This window comes from Hemitrygon akajei, chromosome 17, assembly GCF_048418815.1.
Source record: "Hemitrygon akajei chromosome 17, sHemAka1.3, whole genome shotgun sequence".
NCBI classification, from domain to species: Eukaryota; Metazoa; Chordata; class Chondrichthyes; order Myliobatiformes; family Dasyatidae; genus Hemitrygon; species Hemitrygon akajei.
In genome coordinates this window covers 77,084,545-77,103,864 of record NC_133140.1, presented here as the reverse complement: position 1 = coordinate 77,103,864, position 19,320 = coordinate 77,084,545, and the positions used below count along the sequence as shown (strand labels likewise).

Genomic DNA, 19,320 nt, shown 5'->3' with positions numbered 1-19,320 from the left:
ACCTCGCAGCTTTACCCGCTCATGGGGAAGGCTTCGTGAGTAAAAACCCGAGTGGGATGGGGGTGGGGGAATGAGGAGCTAGAGTCCCTACGCCAGGCCTATGTCGAGTTCAACACTAACTTGAAACTTCTGTGACGCTGCGGCTCAGTGGCAGGTGATTGACAGGTGGCAAAGGGCCAGCGTAAGTACGCGGTTGCCAGGCAATGGGAGTGATAGGTGGGGGTTAATGAATGAGCACCTGTGGCATTCTCTAACCACTGGGAAGTTGAAGGTGGCCTGGCAGTCGAGCCCAAGCAGCTCTTACTGCTGTTTCAATTCACCGACAGTCAGACGGCACAAAAAATCTGTATCCTTTGCAATGGTTTTGGGACCACTGGTGAGCATCTATGCTCTCTTAATCACAGGTTTCATTTCACAAATTTAAGTGCAGATGCACTTAGCCTGATTAGTATACTGTACTGCTCGATGCATCCAACAGATGTCATGAAACAGTAATGGCTTTCTAGGCAAGTGGAGCTAATCTTGGAGAAGCGCAGTTGATTTTCATATTCTCTAGTACTGTTATTTTTTTTTAAATTGGAAGTTACTGCAAACAAGCTTGAATGTATTTTCTTTTACTGACGGAATGTACGAGAGGTATAGATAGGGTTAAAGGGGTATAAACAGGGTTAAAGTTGTACAAAATTATGTGGAGTGTAGATAGTGTAAATGCAAGCAGGTTTTTTCCACTGAGGTTGGGTGAGACTGGAACTAGAGGTTGTAGGTTAAGGGTGAAAGGTGAAATATCTGAGGGGGAGCTTCTTCATTCTGAAGGGTGGTGAGAGTGTGGAATGAACTGCCAGTGAATGTTGTGGATGTGGGTTTGTTTTTAACATACAAGATGTTTGGATGTTAGGGTTGTGGTACAGGTGCTAGCCAATGGGGTGAGGCAGAATAACAGTTTGGCATCGACTGGATGGGCCAAAGGGCCTGTTTCTTTGCTGTGGTGCTCTATGACTTAAATGATAATTTTGAAAAGCACAGATCTCTGCATATTGAAATCTGAAGTAAACAATATAATCTTGGAACTGCTCGGCAGGTAATGCATCATTCGCAGAGGTAAATCAATTCAAGGAGTGTTTGGCAATGTCAGGTTGGTGTTTCATTTGGCTGAGTAAATATCGTGTTGAACTTATAACTTGCTAAGATATTCCAGAGCCACCAAAAGTGTATCTGTGTGAAGGTCGTGTTCCAAAGAAGTACAATTCTTAGCCATTGAAAATCAAATCAGAACTTCAGATACTGGGAATGGAAACAGAAAATGTCAGAAATACTCAGTAGGTCAGGCCACATCTGTAGGAGGAGAAACAGAAGTGACTTGTTAAGTCGGACCCTTGGTGCTCTGGAAATACTTGCCCATTGGATGAAAATGCGACTCTAGAACAGTAGTTTGAATTGAAAATTATTTGTATTCAAAGTTACAAATGTGTTTATGTTGAGCATACCTTCATGTTTTCATTGTTTTTAGATTAAATATGTTGTTGCAAGAGATCTTTAATAGTGGATCCCAAGTCAGCCATTGTCCTTGTTGGGATTTGTTTATTTTATATGCTCCCTGCGAGCATACAGTTTCATTTTGTGCATATTCAGATATATATTGGTTTGTTGTGGAGCTGATCTGTGTTTGTCCATATCCAGATAGCTTCAGGGTTCCAATCACAACTGAGAAAACCTGCAGATGCTGGAGATCTAAGCAACACACACCATCTTCAGGATTGGTGTGTATCTTCAGGATTGCTGTGAAGGTGATCTGTTTTATGCATATACAGATATCTTGTTGATATCTGAGCCCTGTAGCTCAGAAGGGTAGGGTTAAGTTAATTCCTTTTCAGTCCAAAGTGGTCTAAGTATTACTGAAATGTAATGATAATGGTTTTATCTTTTCTCTCCCACCAGATTCATGATATCCTTATTTCCATTAACCTCATGGACTGCATTAACATGACTGATGGAGTTATTTATCTAGCAGTAAATAATGTTCAAAACAAGGATAAAAAATTTAATAAATTAGAATTAGAAACATAGAAAAACCTACAGCACAATACAGGCCCTTCGGCCCACAAAGCTGTGCCAAACACATCCCTACTTTAGAACTATCTAGGCTTTACCCATAGCCCTCTATTTTTCTAAGCTTCATGTACCTATCCAGGAGTTTCTTAAGAGACCCTATCATATCCGCCTCCACTACTGTCACCGGCAGCCCATTCCACACACTCACCACTCTCTGCATTTAAAAAAAACAACAACTTACCCCTGACATCTCATCTGTACCTACTTCCAAGCACCTTAAAACTGTGCCCTCTCGTACTAGCCAATTCAGCCCTGGGGATGAAGCCCCTGACTGCCCATACGATCAATGTCTCATCATTTTACATACCTCTATCAGATCACCTCAACCTATTCTTAAAAAGGCATGCTCCCCAATCCAGGCAACATCCTTGTAAATATCCTCTGCACCCTTTCTGTGGTCTCCACATCCTTCTGGTAAGGTGACCAGAGCTGAGCACAGTACTTCAAGTGGGGTGTGACCAGGGTCCTATATAGCTGCAACATGTTAAACATATCTGTAGTACTACGTGTAGAATTGGCAGTCTTTTTTTTAAGGAAATGTGTAAATATGTTGGAAGTAATCCAGGGAATGTTTACTGGGCTAATACCCGGAATAGAATTGGTTTATTATTGTTATGTGTACTGAGATATGGTGAAAAGCTTTTCTTGCATGCTGTTCATTTGAATGACTATGCATTGAGGTAGAAAAAAGTAAAGCAATAATAGAGAAAGTGGAGCACTTGTATCCACTGACATTCTTGAGCTGGGTTGTACCCATATATGCAGCAGGTCTCCAAGGTGACTACATTCTCTTATATTGGAATACTGTAGAGAAGGGAGCTAAGAAGGATGTTGCCAGGACTTGAGGAACTGAGTTAGAGGTTGAATAGGTTAGGATTTTAATCCTGGGGCACAGGAGGAGCAGGAGAGTTCCTAGAGAAATATACAAAATGATGAGGGTTATAGATAGGGTGAACACATTCAAACTCTTTCCCCTCAGGCTGGATGAGACTAGAATTAGAAGTAATAGTTTAAGGGGTGAAAGGGGGAACTACTTTGCTCAGAAGGGGGTGAGAGTGTGGAATAAATTGCAGTTGAAATAGTAGATGTGGGTTCAATTGTAACAGAAGTTTGGAAATGTATGGATCGGCATGTGGATTGGAGGGGTTTGGAGGGATATTGTCTTGGTGCGGGTATATGGGACTAGACAGAAGTCTGGGTCAGCATAGACTGGATGGGCTGAAGGTTCTGTTTCTGTGCAATAGTGCTCTGACTCTTGAGTTAGATCTGAAACTTCAGAGTTAGGATTGGCTGTAAGGGCTGCGGTGAGTGTGAGTTGAGACTGCAACTTCCCCACTCACCCACTGACTCCCCAGCTCCTCTGGGAGAGTCGCTGCTCTGACCTCTCCAGCAGGTCGCCCCACCTGACATGGAGCTGGTGTGGAGTAGGGTAGGCCAACTGCCTAGTTAAAACGCAACACCACTGAGGCTGCAAGAACGGTGTCGGCACGGTGTGATTCCTGCTTAATGTCAAACTGAAGAAATGATAGGAAGGGCAGGTGAACGGCTGCAATCAGGTGTTGATCCAATGCAGTTTCTCCCCAGAATTCTGAATGTCACAGTGAATTGCAGACAGACAGCAGGAGTGACCTTGACTCAAGATAAGTGGATTTTGAAGATGTTTCATCTTGTGTGAGAACCTGGAATTAGAAATCACTGTGTGGGGGGAAAAATATAAGAAGTTGCCTGTTTTGAAACAAGAAATGAGGTGTTTCTTTTTCTCTCTGTCACAGGGTCATGATTCTGTAGACCTCTCTGTCTTTAAGGGTCCCAGCAGTGTTCCGCACATCCAGTCTCAGATGGTATCTCTGACAGTTTATTCCCCTCCAAAGATGATGCTTGACTTCTGACTTGCTGAGTTAATCTGTGTGTGTGTCTCTCTCTCCCTCCCCCTCCTCCCTCTCTCTCTCTCCCTCCCCCTCCCCCTCTCTCTCTCTCCCTCCCCCTCCCCCTCTCTCCCTCCCTCCCCCTCCCCCTCTCTCCCTCCCTCCCCCTCCCCCCTCTCCCCCTCCCTCCCCCTCCCCCCTCTCCCCCTCCCTCCCCCTCCCCCCTCTCTCCCTCCCCCTCCCCCCTCTCTCCCTCCCCCTCCCCCCTCTCTCCCTCCCCCCTCCCCCTCCCCCCTCTCTCCCTCCCCCCTCCCCCTCCCCCCTCTCTCCCTCCCCCCACCCCCTCCCCCCTCTCTCCCTCCCCCTCCCCCTCCCCCTCTCTCCCTCCCCCTCCCCCTCCCCCCTCTCTCCCTCCCCCCTCCCCCTCCCCCCTCTCTCCCTCCCCCCTCCCCCTCCCCCCTCTCTCCCTCCCCCCTCCCCCTCCCCCTCTCTCCCTCCCTCCCCCTCCCCCTCTCTCCCTCCCTCCCCCTCCCCCTCTCTCCCTCCCTCCCCCTCCCCCTCTCTCCCTCCCTCCCCCTCCCCCTCTCTCCCTCCATCCCCCCTCTCTCCCTCTCTCCCCCTCCCCCTCTCTCCCCCTCTCCCTCTCTCCCCCTCTCCCTCTCTCCCCCTCCCCCTCTCTCCCCCTCCCCCTCTCTCCCCCTCCCCCTCTCTCCCCCTCCCCCCTCTCTCCCCCTCCCCCCTCTCTCCCCCTCCCCCCTCTCTCCCCCTCCCCCCTCTCTCCCCCTCCCCCCTCTCTCTCCCTCCCCCCTCTCTCTCCCTCCCCCTCTCTCTCCCTCCCCCCCCTCTCTCCCTCCCCCCCCTCTCTCCCTCCCCCCCCTCTCTCCCTCCCCCCCCTCTCTCCCTCCCCCCCCTCTCTCCCTCCCCCCCCTCTCTCCCTCCCCCCCCTCTCTCCCTCCCCCCCCTCTCTCCCTCCCCCCCCTCTCTCCCTCCCCCCCCTCTCTCCCTCCCCCCTCCCCCCTTATCTCTGAGACATCCTTCTATTCTGTCTCTCTACTCTCTGGTTCTAGACTCTCTTACTATAGGAAATGTCCTCTCCATATAAGACCATAAGATATAGGAGCAGAAGAAGGCCATTTGGCCTATCAAGCCTGCTCCACCATTCAATCACGGGCTGATCCAATTCTTCCAGTCGTCCCCACTCCCCTGTCTTCTCCCCATACCCTTTGATGCTCTAGGTAATCAAGAACTTACCTATCTCTGCCTTAAATGCACCCAATGACTTGGCCTCCACAGCCTCTCCATAGATTCCACAGATTTACCACCCTCTGGCTAAAGTAATTTCTCTGCAATATCCACTCTGCCCCGGCATTTCAATGTTCTGTTGGTCTCAATGAGTTCCATTCCTCAGTGAGTACAGACCCAGAGACATCACACATGCCTCATACGTTAACCCTTTTATTCCTGGGATCATTCTTGTAACCCTGTTCTGGACCCTCTTCAATGCCAGCACCTACTTTCTTAAATATATGGCCCAAAACTGCTCACAATATCTTCAAACGTGGTCTGACCAATGCCTTCTAAAACCGCAGTCTCATTGCACATAATCCCTTATGAACTGAAGCAGTCATTTATTCCCTGCTCAGAGTTGGCAGTGATAATCAGAAACTGGTAATGCATGCACTCTGTCTAATGAAATAAATGTTCATACATTTTATCAGATCATTTTGTTATTAAATGGAAAGGAACGTCCAGCAATAGCTGAGACATGCTCTCAAAAAGGACATTGAATTCTAATTAATTGTGAAACTCTTCCTGTGGTTGTTTTGTTCTTCCAAGGTGTCCCGCAGAATTGGAATGTTTGAAAATGCTGTAGAAGATTGCTTGTACTCCGTAGTTTTCTTTTCTTTTTTTTCAATTATACAGTTCAGAACACGCCCTTCCAGCCTGGTAGCCCACCTATTTAATGGTAGCCTATTCACAGGACAATTTACAATGGCCAATTAACCTACTAACCAGTGTGCCTTTGACAGTGGGAGGAAACCAGAGCACCCAGAGTAAAGCCACGTGGTTACGGGGAGAACGTACGAACTTCTTACGGACGGACTGTGGTAGGAATTGAACGCTGCTCACAGGGACTGTAAAACGTTGTGCTAACCGGTACACTACCGTGCCGCCTCATGGCGAAGATAGCAACCGACTGTGATTCTTTTTCCACATTGGATGACTGGGACTTTGGCCCCGGATTCATGCTAAGTCTCAGGCGAAAATCGGAACTGATCATTAACGTATGTTGCGCAGGTTTGGGAGTATGGGCAATTTTTGCCCTGTCAAAGGTGGGTATCTGCAAAGAACTGAGCAGCGTTCAGGGGTTTCCAGGAAGATGGAACTGCCACCTTCCATGGAAAACATTAATCAGAAGTGTTCCCTGCTCGGAAATCCTTGTTATCTTGTGAGAGTGAAAGGGGATTTCCCATAGTGCCGGGGTTCTCCTGGGTTCCCAGTCAAAATTTATCTCCTACCCAACATCAATAATACTGAGTTTTGGAGTCAAGTCCCAGGGCTGAAACACAGACTTTCCGACCTACCAACTCAGTACTGATATATTTTTATATTTGGCTGAGTGCGAGTCAGTGGGATTAGATGAGAGTAAGCGTTCGGCATGGACTAGAAGGGCCGAGATGGCCTGTTTCCGTGCTGTAATTGTTATATGGTTATATAAGAGCTTTCGGCCTAGAGTGACAGGCTGGCTCCGAGCAACGAGCGTCTAAAATTGAAAGTAATTTTGCTCATTATAAATTTACTCAGAAGCAATAACAAACAGAATAAATAAAATAACTGATTATATTGTAACAAACTTTGCACTAAAGAAGTCAATATCCTTGCCTAAACAGTCGGGTTATTTAGTCCTTGCCTCATTGTTCTTTGTAAGATGTTGCTGTGTGTATATAACACCATTTCGATGATTGCAAAATGTTTGAAAATGTTTTCAAAGAGCTTTCTTTTTCTCTATTTCTCTCATTCTTCTGCTGCCTTCAAGCACCTGGATATTGCTGCAGGCCATTGCTTCCCTCTGCAGCCACCACCCCAAAGTTCTGTAAACAGGAGGAGAATCTGCAGATGCTGGAATTCTGAGCACAAAATGCTGGGGGATTTCAGCAGGCCAGGCAGCATCAACGGAAAAGAGTATTGTCGACGTTTCGGGCCAAAACTCTTTGGTGGGACTGAACCACGATACTCCAAAGCCCTGCTGAAGGTTTTGGTCCGAAATGTCGACAGTTCTCTTTTCCATAGATGCTGCCTGGCCTGTTGAGTTTTCCCAGCATTTTGTGTGTGTTGCTCACCTCGAAAGTATTTTTATTTATTTAGAGATACAGTGCGGAGAACGCCCTTCCGGCCCTTTGAGCTGCAGCGCCCAGCAACCCACCGATTAAACCCCAGCCTGATCATGGGACAATTTACAAAAGCCTATTAACCTAATAGCTGGCATGTCTTTGGACAGTGGGAGGAAACCAGAGTATCTGGAGGAAAACCACATGCGCACGGGAAGGAATGTACAAACTTGTACACAAGATGCTGGAATTGAACTCCAAACTCCGATGCTCCGAGTTGTTATAGGATAGATAGATAGATAGATACTTTATTCATCCCCATGGGGAAATTCAACTTTTTTTCCAATGTCCCATACACTTGTTGTAGCAAAACTAATTACATACAATACTTAACTCAGTAAAAAATGATATGCATCTAAATCACTATCTCAAAAAGCATTAATAATAGCTTTTAAAAAGTTCTTAAGTCCTGGCGGTAGAATTGTAAAGCCTAATGGCATTGGGTCGCACTAACCACTTCACTACGGCGGCTAGCTGTGCTTTTGTGAAGTACTGCAATTCTCAGTGAAGAGCAAAGTTAGCTCAAGTGGATCAGATCCATTTTTAGGTTTCCCAGGAGATACAATTATACTTTTTGAATGATTTGGAAATTAATGATGACATTTTGATCTCTGCAGATCAGTGACGATGAAAAGGGTTATGACCCAGAGTTGTTTTGTATTCCGAAGCACTATGAAGAAGACCTTGAAAGAGTTTTCATTCCTCATGGGCTTATTATGGATCGGTAAGTGAGTTTTGTACCTGGGAATTGGGCATTGTTGGAGATGTAATGTTATATTTATGCAGTCTGACTCCTCTAAAAGCAGCAAGACTTTGAGGGAATTACTCTGTGCTATCCGATTTCCCTCTTCTTCAGCTCTTCACCTTTTCTGCCCATCACCTCCCAGCTTCTCACTTTATTTCCCCTCCCCCACTCATCCATCTTCCTCCTCATCTGGCATCACCTATCACGCCAATGTACTCCTTCTCTTCCTCCCACCTATTCTGACTTCTTCCCCCTTTATTTCCATTCCTGATGAAGGGTCTCAGCCTGAAATATCAATTGTTTATTCCTCTCCTTAGATGCAGCCGTGTTCCTCCAGCATTTTATGTGTGTTGCTCTGAATTTCCAGTATCTGCAGAATCTCTTGTATTAAGGACAAGATTACTCAAACTGTTCACGGAATTCTTGGTTCCTTAAACTGAAGTGCAGAATACAGAAGTTCATGCAGCATCTATGGGAAAGAGTACTGTCTGAATACAGGGAGGGAATGGCTAGATTGATCTTGGAGAAGGTAAAGGGTTCTGCACAACATTGTGGGCCAAAGGACATGTACTGTTCTATGTTCTATACTCAGCAGGCCAGACTGCCTCTGTGGGAACAGAAATAACTTAGATTCAGAGTCGTAGAGAAGTAAAGCACATAAACAGGCCCTTTGGCCCACCTAGTCCAGGCTGAAACTAATTAAACTGCCTATTCCCATCAACCTCCACCTGGGCTGTAGCCCTTCATACGCCTACCATCCATGTACCTATCCAACCTTTCCTTAAATGTTGACATAGAAACGTAGAAAACCTACAGCACAATACAGGCCCTTTGGCCCACAAAGTTGTGCCGAAGATGTCCCTACCTTAGAAATTTCTAGGCTTACCCAGAGCCCTCTATTTTTCTAAGCTCCACATACTTATCCAAAAGTGTCTTAAAAGACCCTATTGTATCCGCCTCCATCACCATTTCTGGCAGTCCAATCCACGCACCCAGCACTCTCTGCATAAAAAAAACCTACCCCTGACATCTCCTCTGTACCTACTCCCCAGCACCTTAAACCTGTGTCCTCTTGTGGCAACCATTTCAGCCCTGGGAAAAAGCCTCTGACTATCCACACGACCAATGCCTCTCATCATCTTATACACCTCTATCAGGTTACCCCTCATCCTCTATTGCTTGCATGCTTCACTAGTGCTGGTAGCTTGTTCTACACTCCACAACCCTCTGAGTGAAGAAACTTCCTTTCATATTCTCCTTAAACTTCTGACCTTTCAACCTTAATCCATGACCACTGGTTTGAGTCTTCCCAAACCTCATAATTTTGTATACCTCTATCAAATCTCCTGTCATTCTTCTACATTCTGGGGGGGGGGGGGAGAAATGTTTCTTCAAATGTATAAAGTGTAAAAGAGGTGAGAGTAGATATTGGACTGCTGGAAAACAATGCTAGAGAGGTAGTAATGGGAGACAATTAAATGGTGGATAAATTGTATATGTTTTTTGCACAAGTCTTCATGGTGGAAGTTACTAGCAGTATGATGGAAGTTCCAAGTGTCACAAATCATGAAGTGAGTCAGGTTACTATAACTAGAGAGAAAATTCTTGGGGAAACTGAAAGGTCTGAATGTAGATAAGTCAGCTGGACCAGATGGTGTATATCCCAGAGTTTTGAACGGTGGCTGAAGAGATCGTGGAAACATCGGCAATGATATTTCAAGAAGCGCTAGATTCTGGAATGGTTCTGCAAGACTAGAAAATTGAAAATGTCACTCCATTCTTCAATAAGGGGGAGAGGCAGAAGAAAGGAAACTATAGACCAGTTAGTCTGACTTCAGTGGTTGGGAAGATGTTGGAGTCGATTATTAAGGATGAGTTGTCAGGGTACTTGGAGGCACATGATAAAATAGGTCATAGTCAGCGTGGTTTCCTCAAGTGAAAATCTTGCTTGACATATCTGTTGGAATTCTTTGAAGTAACAAGCAGGATAGACAAAGGAGAATTGGTTGATGTTGTGTACTTGGATTTTCAGAAGGCCTTTGACAAGGTCCCACACATGAGGATGCTTAACAAGCTACAAGCCCATGGTATTACATGAAAGATTCTAGCACGGATAAAGCAGTGGCTGACTGGCAGGAGGCAAAGACTGGGAATAAAGGAAGCCTTTTCTGGCTGCTGCTGGTGACTAGTGGTGCAATAATGATTTTGATGATGGAATTGAGGGCTTTGTTAAAAGATTTGCAGACAACATGAAGATAGCTGGACGGGCAGGTGATTCTGAGGAAGTAGAAAGGATGCAGAAGGACAGACAGATTAGAAGAAGGCGAAGAAATGGCTGCTGGAATACAGTGTCAGGAAGTGTATGGTCATGAACTTAGGTAGAAGAAATGAAAGGGATAACTTTTTTAAATGGAGAAAAAAAACCCACAAAAACTGAGGTGCAAAGGGACTTGAACAGGGTTCCCTAAAGGTTAATTTACAGTCTGTGGCGATGAGGGCAAATGCAATGTTAGCATTCATTTCAAGAAGACTTGAATATAAAATCATGGATGTAATGTTGAGAATTCATGAATTATCGTGAGCCCAACTTGGAGTATTGTGAGCAGTTTTGGGTCACTTACCTTAGAAAGGATGTGCTGAAACTGGAGAGGGTTCAAAGGAGGTTCACGGATATGATGCCAAGATTGAATGGCTTGTCATATGAAGAACGTTTGATGGCTCTGGTCTGTATGGACTGGAATTTAGAAGAATGTGGGGTGACCTCATTAAAACCTATTGAATAGTGAAAGACCTTGACAGAGTGCATGTGGAGAGGATGTTTCCGATGATGGGAGGGTCTAAGACCAGAGGCAACAGCCTCAGAACAGAGGTATGTCCTTTTAGAATAGAGATGAGCAATTTCTTTAACCAGAGAGTTGTGAATCTGTCCTGATCCAAAACATTCTTTTCCAGTCCTGATCTGAAACATCAATGCTTATTCATTTCTATAGATGCTGCCTGATCTGCTGAGTTCCATCAGCATTTTGTGTGTGTTACTAATATATCACATTTTTCAGTATATAGAAACCATACAGTTAATAAAGTCTCTGGGAGTTTTGAGGCCAGTTATCAATTTGAAATGTTTCATATTGGCCAGTAATCTGCATCATTTAAAATTTAAAAAACATGTCTTTTCCAAACGGTTCACTCCTCGAGCATTTTTTTTGTTTGTGTGTGTGTTGCTCTGGATTACAGAATTTATTGAATCTCTTGTGTTTAAGTATTTATCTATTTCTGGCAGCATCCTAATGTGTATGCCCTGCACTCTTTTTCTGTCCATGATACTGTTCCTGTGGTGTGGAGCTCAAGATTTTGCTCTTAACTGGCTCATTAAGGCTCATTAAGGTTTTATAAAGACTCATCATTTCTGCTTCCACTTTGTGTTTTATTCCCCAGTGATAAAGCCTTAAATTCTATTTTTATGTCCTCAGTGGCCATAAGAAGCTGTCTTTAATGCCCTGAACCTATTCCCAAATCACAGAGAATTACAATACAGCAAGAGACCACGACTACGGTGTGCTTTCTGGCTAAATGTTCCAACAGTCCAGTCCTTGATCCATGTCTTTGCCATTGCCAAATCAATTTGAGGTCCTCCATTGGTCAGGGTCACTGATTCCCAACCTTTTTTACGCCATGGACCCCTACCATTAACCAAGGGGTCCGTGGATCCCAGTTGGGAATCCCTGGTCAGAGTTGACCATGATGTTTCATACCAGCAGTCTATGCAAGCCAGGGGCAGTACGATATGGAGAGCAAGCTGTTACCAATGTAATAGGCTCTCCAAGTGATGGATCTAAAGGAACGCCATAATCAAATAGAGTTTGGTACCAGTGGCGTCACAGGAGTTGCCAGTCAGTGTTGAACTCGACATCAGACTGCCTTAGGGACTCGAGCTCCTGATTTTTTTTTTCCCTCTCTGTTTTTCTCCTGGAAACCTTCCCCAAGAGTGGGTATAGGCACAATGCAGCAAAGGTTTGAGATCTGATTTTCCTTCTAGATGAGCTGCTAATCCTGGAAGATGAACCTCATCTGCCCAAAAGGACTGATTTTAAAGCTCCAGTAACTGGCCTGTGTCCCTTCTCCTGTCAGTAGAAATAGTTCTGCTGGGCTTAGTAGCTAAACGACATGAAAAGGCCAGGAGCTGGACTTGGTTGTCAGAGGCTATTTGAGATGCACACCGTTGGGAACATTTACTGGACCGTTGGAGCTTATCCCCATTACCACTTTCAGCTATAACAACTGTAAGGAACCAAATCAATAAGCGCATTTAATAACAAGTGTCCCCAGGACTGAAACTTATTAGCCACTGCTGTCATTAACATGAGATTCTGCAGATGCTTGAAGTCCAGAGTAACAAATGCAAAACACTGAGAGGATCTCAGGGGGTCAGACAGCATCTATGGAAAGGAATAGACAGGTGATATTTGAAGGATCTCTGCCCGAGACATGAACTGTTTACAGTGTTCTTTTCCAAATATGGTACCTGACCTGCTGAGTTCCTCCAGCATTTTGTATTGGCAACTGCTGTCCTCGGATTTCTGAATGGACGATGAACACTACTTTGCTCCCTATTTTGCACTATTTATTTTCTTAATTATGTCTCAATGTAATTTGTAGTCTGTTGCATGTATTGCACTGTACTGCTGTCACAAAGAGGATTTCATGATGTATGCCAGTGATAATAAGCCTGATTCTGATTCTTAGTATCTCTGTGAAAACTGTCCTTGAATTTTGTTCTGATGATTTGTCTTTTCATTTATTAATTTAATATGTTGTTTTTTCTCTTAAATGTCCTAACTCTTTTTTTAGCTTGGTCAGATACATTTATGGAGTCCAGGTACCACCCATTCACTCCAACTTTTCCATCCATGTGATCTTCTATATGAACCTTTTGACGGCACAACGAGCTGTCAGAGGAAGTCGTGGAGGCAGGGGGAGTAGTATCATTTAAGAAGCACTTGGATAGGTACATGGAGGGGTGAGGCTTACAGCTGGCGTTCCCAACCTGGGGTCCACAGACCACTCAGTTTGTGGTAGGGGTCCATGGTGTATATATAATAAAAAAAAAAGGTTGATAACCCTGGCTTAGAGGGATATAGGCTGAACACAGGAAACTGGAAATGGCTGGCTAGTCATCATTGTTGGCACGGACTTGTTGGGCCAAAGGGCCTGTGTTCATGTTGTGTTACTCTGTGACTCTGTAGCACCTCCTATTCCACCTGGGTAGTCTCCAACCTGCTAACACGAGCATCAATTTCTCTAACTTGTGGTAACTGCTCCCAAACCCTCTGTTTTTTTGCCCGTGTCCCATTATGATAGCTCTTTCATTCATTCTCTTCTGGCTTACCCTCATGATCTCTGGTTCCCCACCTCCTTCCCTTTATACCAAGGTCCACTGTCCTCTCCTATTATGTTCCCTCTTCTTAAGCCCTTTACCTCTTCCACCTATCACCTCCCAGCTTCTTACATCATCCCCCCTCCCCCAATACCCACCTTCCCCCTCACCTAGTCTCACCTATCACCTGCCACCTTGTACTCCTTCCTCTCTCTCCGCATTCTCATTCTGGCTTCTCCCTTCCTTTCTAATCCTGATCAAAGGCTCAAAGTAAATTTATTATCAAAGTACATACTGTATATATCACCATATACAACCCTGAGATTCACTGTTTATTTCCCTCCATAGACTGCCTGACTTGCTGAGTTACTCCAACACTGTGTGTGTGTGTGTGTGTGTTTGTTTTCTTGTATCTGCAGAATCTCTTGTTCATTGATTTTCAACAAGAAATGTATTGGGCTACAGTCGAGATATTGTGCACAATTCCAAGCCTTCTGCCACCTGCAGAAAGTTCACACAAAGCTTGCCAGGAACTATGCGAGGTTTGGTGACAAGTATAGGAACTTGGGATTAGTAAAACAATTCATGTGAAAGGGGAACCTTGTTGACCAGTTGGTGCAACAGCCACTTTTTAAAAATTGTTAACCTGAGAATGGGGAGCTAGGAAATTGTGCAACTGATAGCTTGGTATCCATTGTGAAGGTGAGACTGCAATTAAGAATATTTATCAACTCAGATTTCTCTTGGCACTTAGAGAGAGCCAATAATAACTTGTAAAGAATATCTGTTATCTGAGTAACCTTTTTGAATTGTTTAGGTAAAGAATAAATTGTAGAAGGAATTTGATAAGGTTTTACATAATCTCTTAATTTCCCTCCCACTCCATTTTTCTGTTCCCCACTCTGGCTTTTTACCTCTTATCTACCTGCCTATCACCTCCCCCTGGTGCTCCTCCTCTTTCTGAAGGTCCACTCTCCCCTCCTGTCAGATTCCTTCCTCGCCAGTCCTTTACCTTTCACACCCACCTGGCTTCACCTATCACCTAAGAAGAAGCAGTAAACAGTCAATGTTCTGATCCAGGACCCTTTTTCAGGACAGACAGAACCTTTGTCTTGCCCCTTCCTTTTCAGCCTTGAAGGGTCCTGGCCTGAAATGTTTTTGGTTTACTCTTTTCCATAGATGCTGCCTGACCTGCTGAGTTCCTTCAGCGTTTCGTGTGTGTTACATTACCTCTTGTTAGCTATCATGTAAACCTGTTGGAATTGAATCAGGTTAGGAGGAAGGAAGCAGTAAGTATTGATGATAGGTGTATAACATGAAGAAATTATTCTTTGAGAATCCCAAAAGGGATGTTAGACAGCATCAGGTCCCCAACAGGCCCTTTTGCTACCAAGGCAGCCCCACTGAAGTCAAAAATTGGGGTAGTGATCACGGACCAGAGCAAGCAGCTTGAACGCTGGGTAGAGCACTACCTGGAGATGGATGCAACCCGGGATGTGGTGACTGAAGCTGCCCTGGAGGCACTGCCTGACTTGCCAGTCATGGAAAAGTTTAAAGCATTGCCATCTATGGAGGAGCTCAGCAAAGCTATGGAAAGCCCCAGGGAAAGATGGAATTCCCCCTGATGTCTTAAGAGCAGGAAGCCTAACTTGCTGCATCAACTACCCAAGCTTCTCTGTCTTTGCTGGGAGAAAGGCCACATCCCCCAAGATGTCCAAGATGACAACATTGTCACACTGTATAAGAACAAGGGTGACCATAGTGATTGTAACAACCACAGTGGCATCTCTTTCCTTAGTATTGTGGGGAAAGTGTTATCCCATGTCGTCTTGGCACGATTTCAGAGCCTTGCATCCAGAGTCTACCCAAAGTCCCAGTGCAGGTTCCGAGCAGGCAGGTCTACAGTGGACATGATCTCCTCACTGGGCCAGCTGCAGGAGAAGTGTCAAGAGCAGCAGAAGCCACTGTACCCAGTCTTCACTGATCTGGCCAAGGTGTTTAACCTCATCAGCAGAAACCATTGTACCCAGTCTTCACTGATCTGGCCAAGGTGTTTAACCTCATCAACAGAAGCCACTGTACCCAGTCTTCACTGATCTGGCCAAGGTGTTTAACCTCATCAGCAGAAACCATTGTACCCAGTCTTCACTGATCTGGCCAAGGTGTTTAACCTCATCAGCAGAAGCCACTGTACCCAGTCTTCACTGATCTGGCCAAGGTGTTTAACCTCATCAACAGAAGCAAACTCTTCAAACTCCTGTTAAAGATTGGCTGTTTCCCCAAGACTGCACAACATCATATCATCCTTCCAAAAGGACATGCACAGCACTGTCTGCCTCAATGGAGCAACTTCTGATGTCTTTCCAGTGAGCAGTGGTGTGAAACAAGGTTGTGTCCTGCCACCAACCCTCTTTGGATCATCTTTCCATGCCCCTTCACTATGCTTTTGCAGACTATACTGAGGGCATCTACCTTCGCACAAGAGCTGATGGCAAGCTGTTCAACATTGCTCGCTTGCACTCCAAGACCAGAGTTAGGACAGTCCTCGTCCACAAGGTGCTGTTTGCAGACGATGCAGCATTGACATCACACACTGAAGGCAGCCTCCAACAACTGCTGAACCGCTTCGCCCATGCCGGCAAGGAATTTGGGCTAACCATCAGTCTGAAGAAGACCAGCATCATGGCCCAGGGTGCAGAATCGTCCCTAAACATCACCATTGATGGTTGCTTTCTTGATGTAGTTGACTCCTTCACCTATCTTGGGTCGACCATCACTAGCTCCCTGTTCGTCAAAGCCGAGGTGAACAGCTGGATTGCCAAAGCCGGACTGATCAAGTGAGTGTGGAACAACAGATAACTGACAAAAGAGACCAAGCTGTGCGTGTACCAGGCATGTGTGTTCACACTCCTCTACTCCAGTGAGGCTTGGATACCATGCATCAGCCAGGAGAAGAGGCCAAACTGGTTCCACCTACACTGCCTCGACGCTTCTTGCACATTTCCTAGCAGGACAGGATCACCAACACAGGTTCTGCGGTGGGCTGACACCTTCACCATCCATGCACTACTCAGCCACAGACACCTTGGATGGTTGGGTCATGTCAAACAGATGGACCAAGGATGCATTCCCAAGGAGATGCTGTATGGTGAGCTGAGTGAGGGTTACCACCCTTGAGTGAGGGCCACAGTCAAAAATAGTGTACAATGCACTGAGATAGCAAGGACCAACATGCTCATCAACAAGGCAGCCAGAGTTGCATCACCCAGAGTACCTTCCTCCTTCACCTGCAGCTGCTGTGAACGAGACTGTCATTCTAGAGTGCAGCTGCACAGAAAGTGTAAATAGCCCCAAGTCTAAACCACCAAGAACCACCTGAAAAGTGTTCCCCCATTGTCTCTCGAGATGTACGGATGCCGACAACGATGATCCCTGGCATTGGAGTGTTAGCGATTCACTCTTTTTGTTAGTAGTTTAGATATCCAATGTCACAAAGATTGGTGGTACAGTATGTTGGGCAGATGGGAGCAGGAAACTAGAAAGCTTTTGAAACTTGGTCAAAGGTAAACGTACCCAGATGGATCTCACTGTATGAGATAATTCATTTTGGACCTGGATGTGATAGATCTGAAGATTATTCAAATGAAGTTGCTGATAGTCCTGATTGAGAATCCTTATGTACAAATGTCATTGTTACCATTAAGGTTCACATAATAAGCAAACTATTGATTGAATTTATAAATTGGAGGTGGACGGGAGAAGGTCTCTCAAAACACTGAGGCCACGGTTGGAAGACACAGACACAGACACACAGACACACAGACACACAGACACACAGACACACAGACACACAGACACACAGACACACAGACACACAGACACACACACACACACCCCCTCCCCCAGCATTTTAGGCAGCATCTATGGTGGATAATAAACAGTCAACCTTTCGGGGCAAGACCCTTCGTCAAGACTTCATGAAGGGTTTCAGCTCAAAACACTGACTCTTTGTTCCCCTGAATAAATGCTGCCTGACCTGCTGAGTTCCTCCAGCATTTTGTGTGCAGTGCTCAAGATTTCCAGCATCTGCAGAATCTGATGTTTTTATGATCTGGAAGGTGGTGTAGCTTTGAGTCTGGCACGAAGGAAGGACATATTGCTCTCCGAGTGGATTCACCAGTGTTACTAAATCTCCGGGGTAATATTGGGAGGAGGGAATCTGTGATAAAAGTCTGAAGGTCAGTAAAAGAATTGACCATCACCTTAATTTCCTGCTGTTGTCAGAGTCTGGAGACAAAAAGCATAATGTTGGAGAGATGTAAGAGAAATTTTTATTTATATATAAAACTAGACCCATCTGGCCCATACTCTTGTATACCATGAACCTGTCCAAATACCCTTTTAATGTACCTGCCACTCAACCATTTCCAGTGGCAGCTCATTCTATATAGACAACCCTCTGAATGAAAAAAGTTGCTTCACTTCCTATTACCTCATGAGGAGTATAATCAGAGATGAAGTTGTGTTGTGTTGAAATTGTATAAGATATTGGTGAGGTCAAATTTGAAGTACTGTGTGCAGTTTTAGTCTTTTATTTACAGGAAAGATATCAAGAAGATTGAAAGAGTACAGACAATTTACAAGGAGCTGAGTTACAGGGAAAGGTTAGGACTTTATTCCCTGGAGGGGGAGGGGAGGTGGGATTTGATAGAGGTATACAAAATTATGAGGGTTATAGATGGGTGAATGAATGCAGACTCTTTCCATTGAGGTTGGATGGCACTAAAAATAGAGTTCATGGGTTAAGGGTGAAAGGAGAAATATTTAAGGGGGATCTGAGGATGATCTTTACTCATGGTGGTGAGAGTGTAGAACCAGCTGCAACCAGAACTAAAAGAAACCAAAAGAAAAGTTTGGATAGGTACATGGATGGAGGGGTAAGGGGACCTGTGGTCCAGCTGTGGATCAGTGGGACTCGGCAGTGGGCCAAAAGATCAGTTTCTGTACTGTAGTGCTGTATGACTCCCTTCTCATCATCAACCTATGTCCTCTTCTTTACTCCCCAGCCTTGGGGGTGAAGAAGTGGAAAGACCAAGTCCATTCATTATGCTCCTCATGATCTTGTACACATTAATCAGATCAATGAGGAAATCAGATTACCGTAATCAGATCAAACCTATGCTCCAATGAGGAACGTCCCAATCTGCTCAACCCCTCCCTACTATGCAGTCCCTCAAATCCTGGCAACTATCCTCAAACCACCTCCCCACTCTTTCCAGCCTAATGCCAAGAGCACGATGGCCAAAACTGAACACACTATTGCAAGCGTAGCCTCGCCAGCATCTTGAAACCATCAGTAATTCGATTAATAATTAACTGGATTCTTGCCAGTGGAGGTTTCATTTTGTTTATTTATATAGCGATATACCATGAAGTAGGTCCTTCGAGCTACGTCGCTCCAGTAATCCAGAATAACTCCAGCCCTAACCTCAGAGCAGTTGACCATTTAACCTTCCCGGTATGTCTTTGCATTGTGGGAGAAAACCAGGGGGAGGACATACAGAAACTCCTTATGGAATGGCACTGGAATTGAACGCCCAACCCCGGAACGTGCTCCGCTGTAATAGCGTCGTGCTAACTGCTATTCTACCATGGCTTGAAGAGACAGAGCCAAGAAATGAATGAGGGAAGATAAATATCAAGCATAAAAGCTCTGGGACAGGTGGGAGGGGGTGAAAAACCTGTTGTGTGTCTGTTCTCCTAGTTGAGAACAAGAATGGTGTTGAGTAGTGGTCCAGCACTGAAAGGGTAGGTTGTGAAGCGCTGATGTGGTGAATC

At 45.2% G+C, this 19,320-nt stretch overlaps 1 protein-coding gene across 1 annotated transcript in view; it reads left to right on the top strand.

Moving 5' to 3' along the window:
- The window catches only part of hprt1l (hypoxanthine phosphoribosyltransferase 1, like), a 72,489-nt gene that overhangs the window by 20,248 nt on the left and 32,921 nt on the right, over positions 1–19,320 (top strand). The window contains exon 2 of the mRNA XM_073070407.1: positions 7,981–8,087. Coding sequence (XP_072926508.1) covers positions 7,981–8,087 — 107 coding nt within the window. The remainder of the gene's footprint in view (positions 1–7,980; positions 8,088–19,320) is intronic.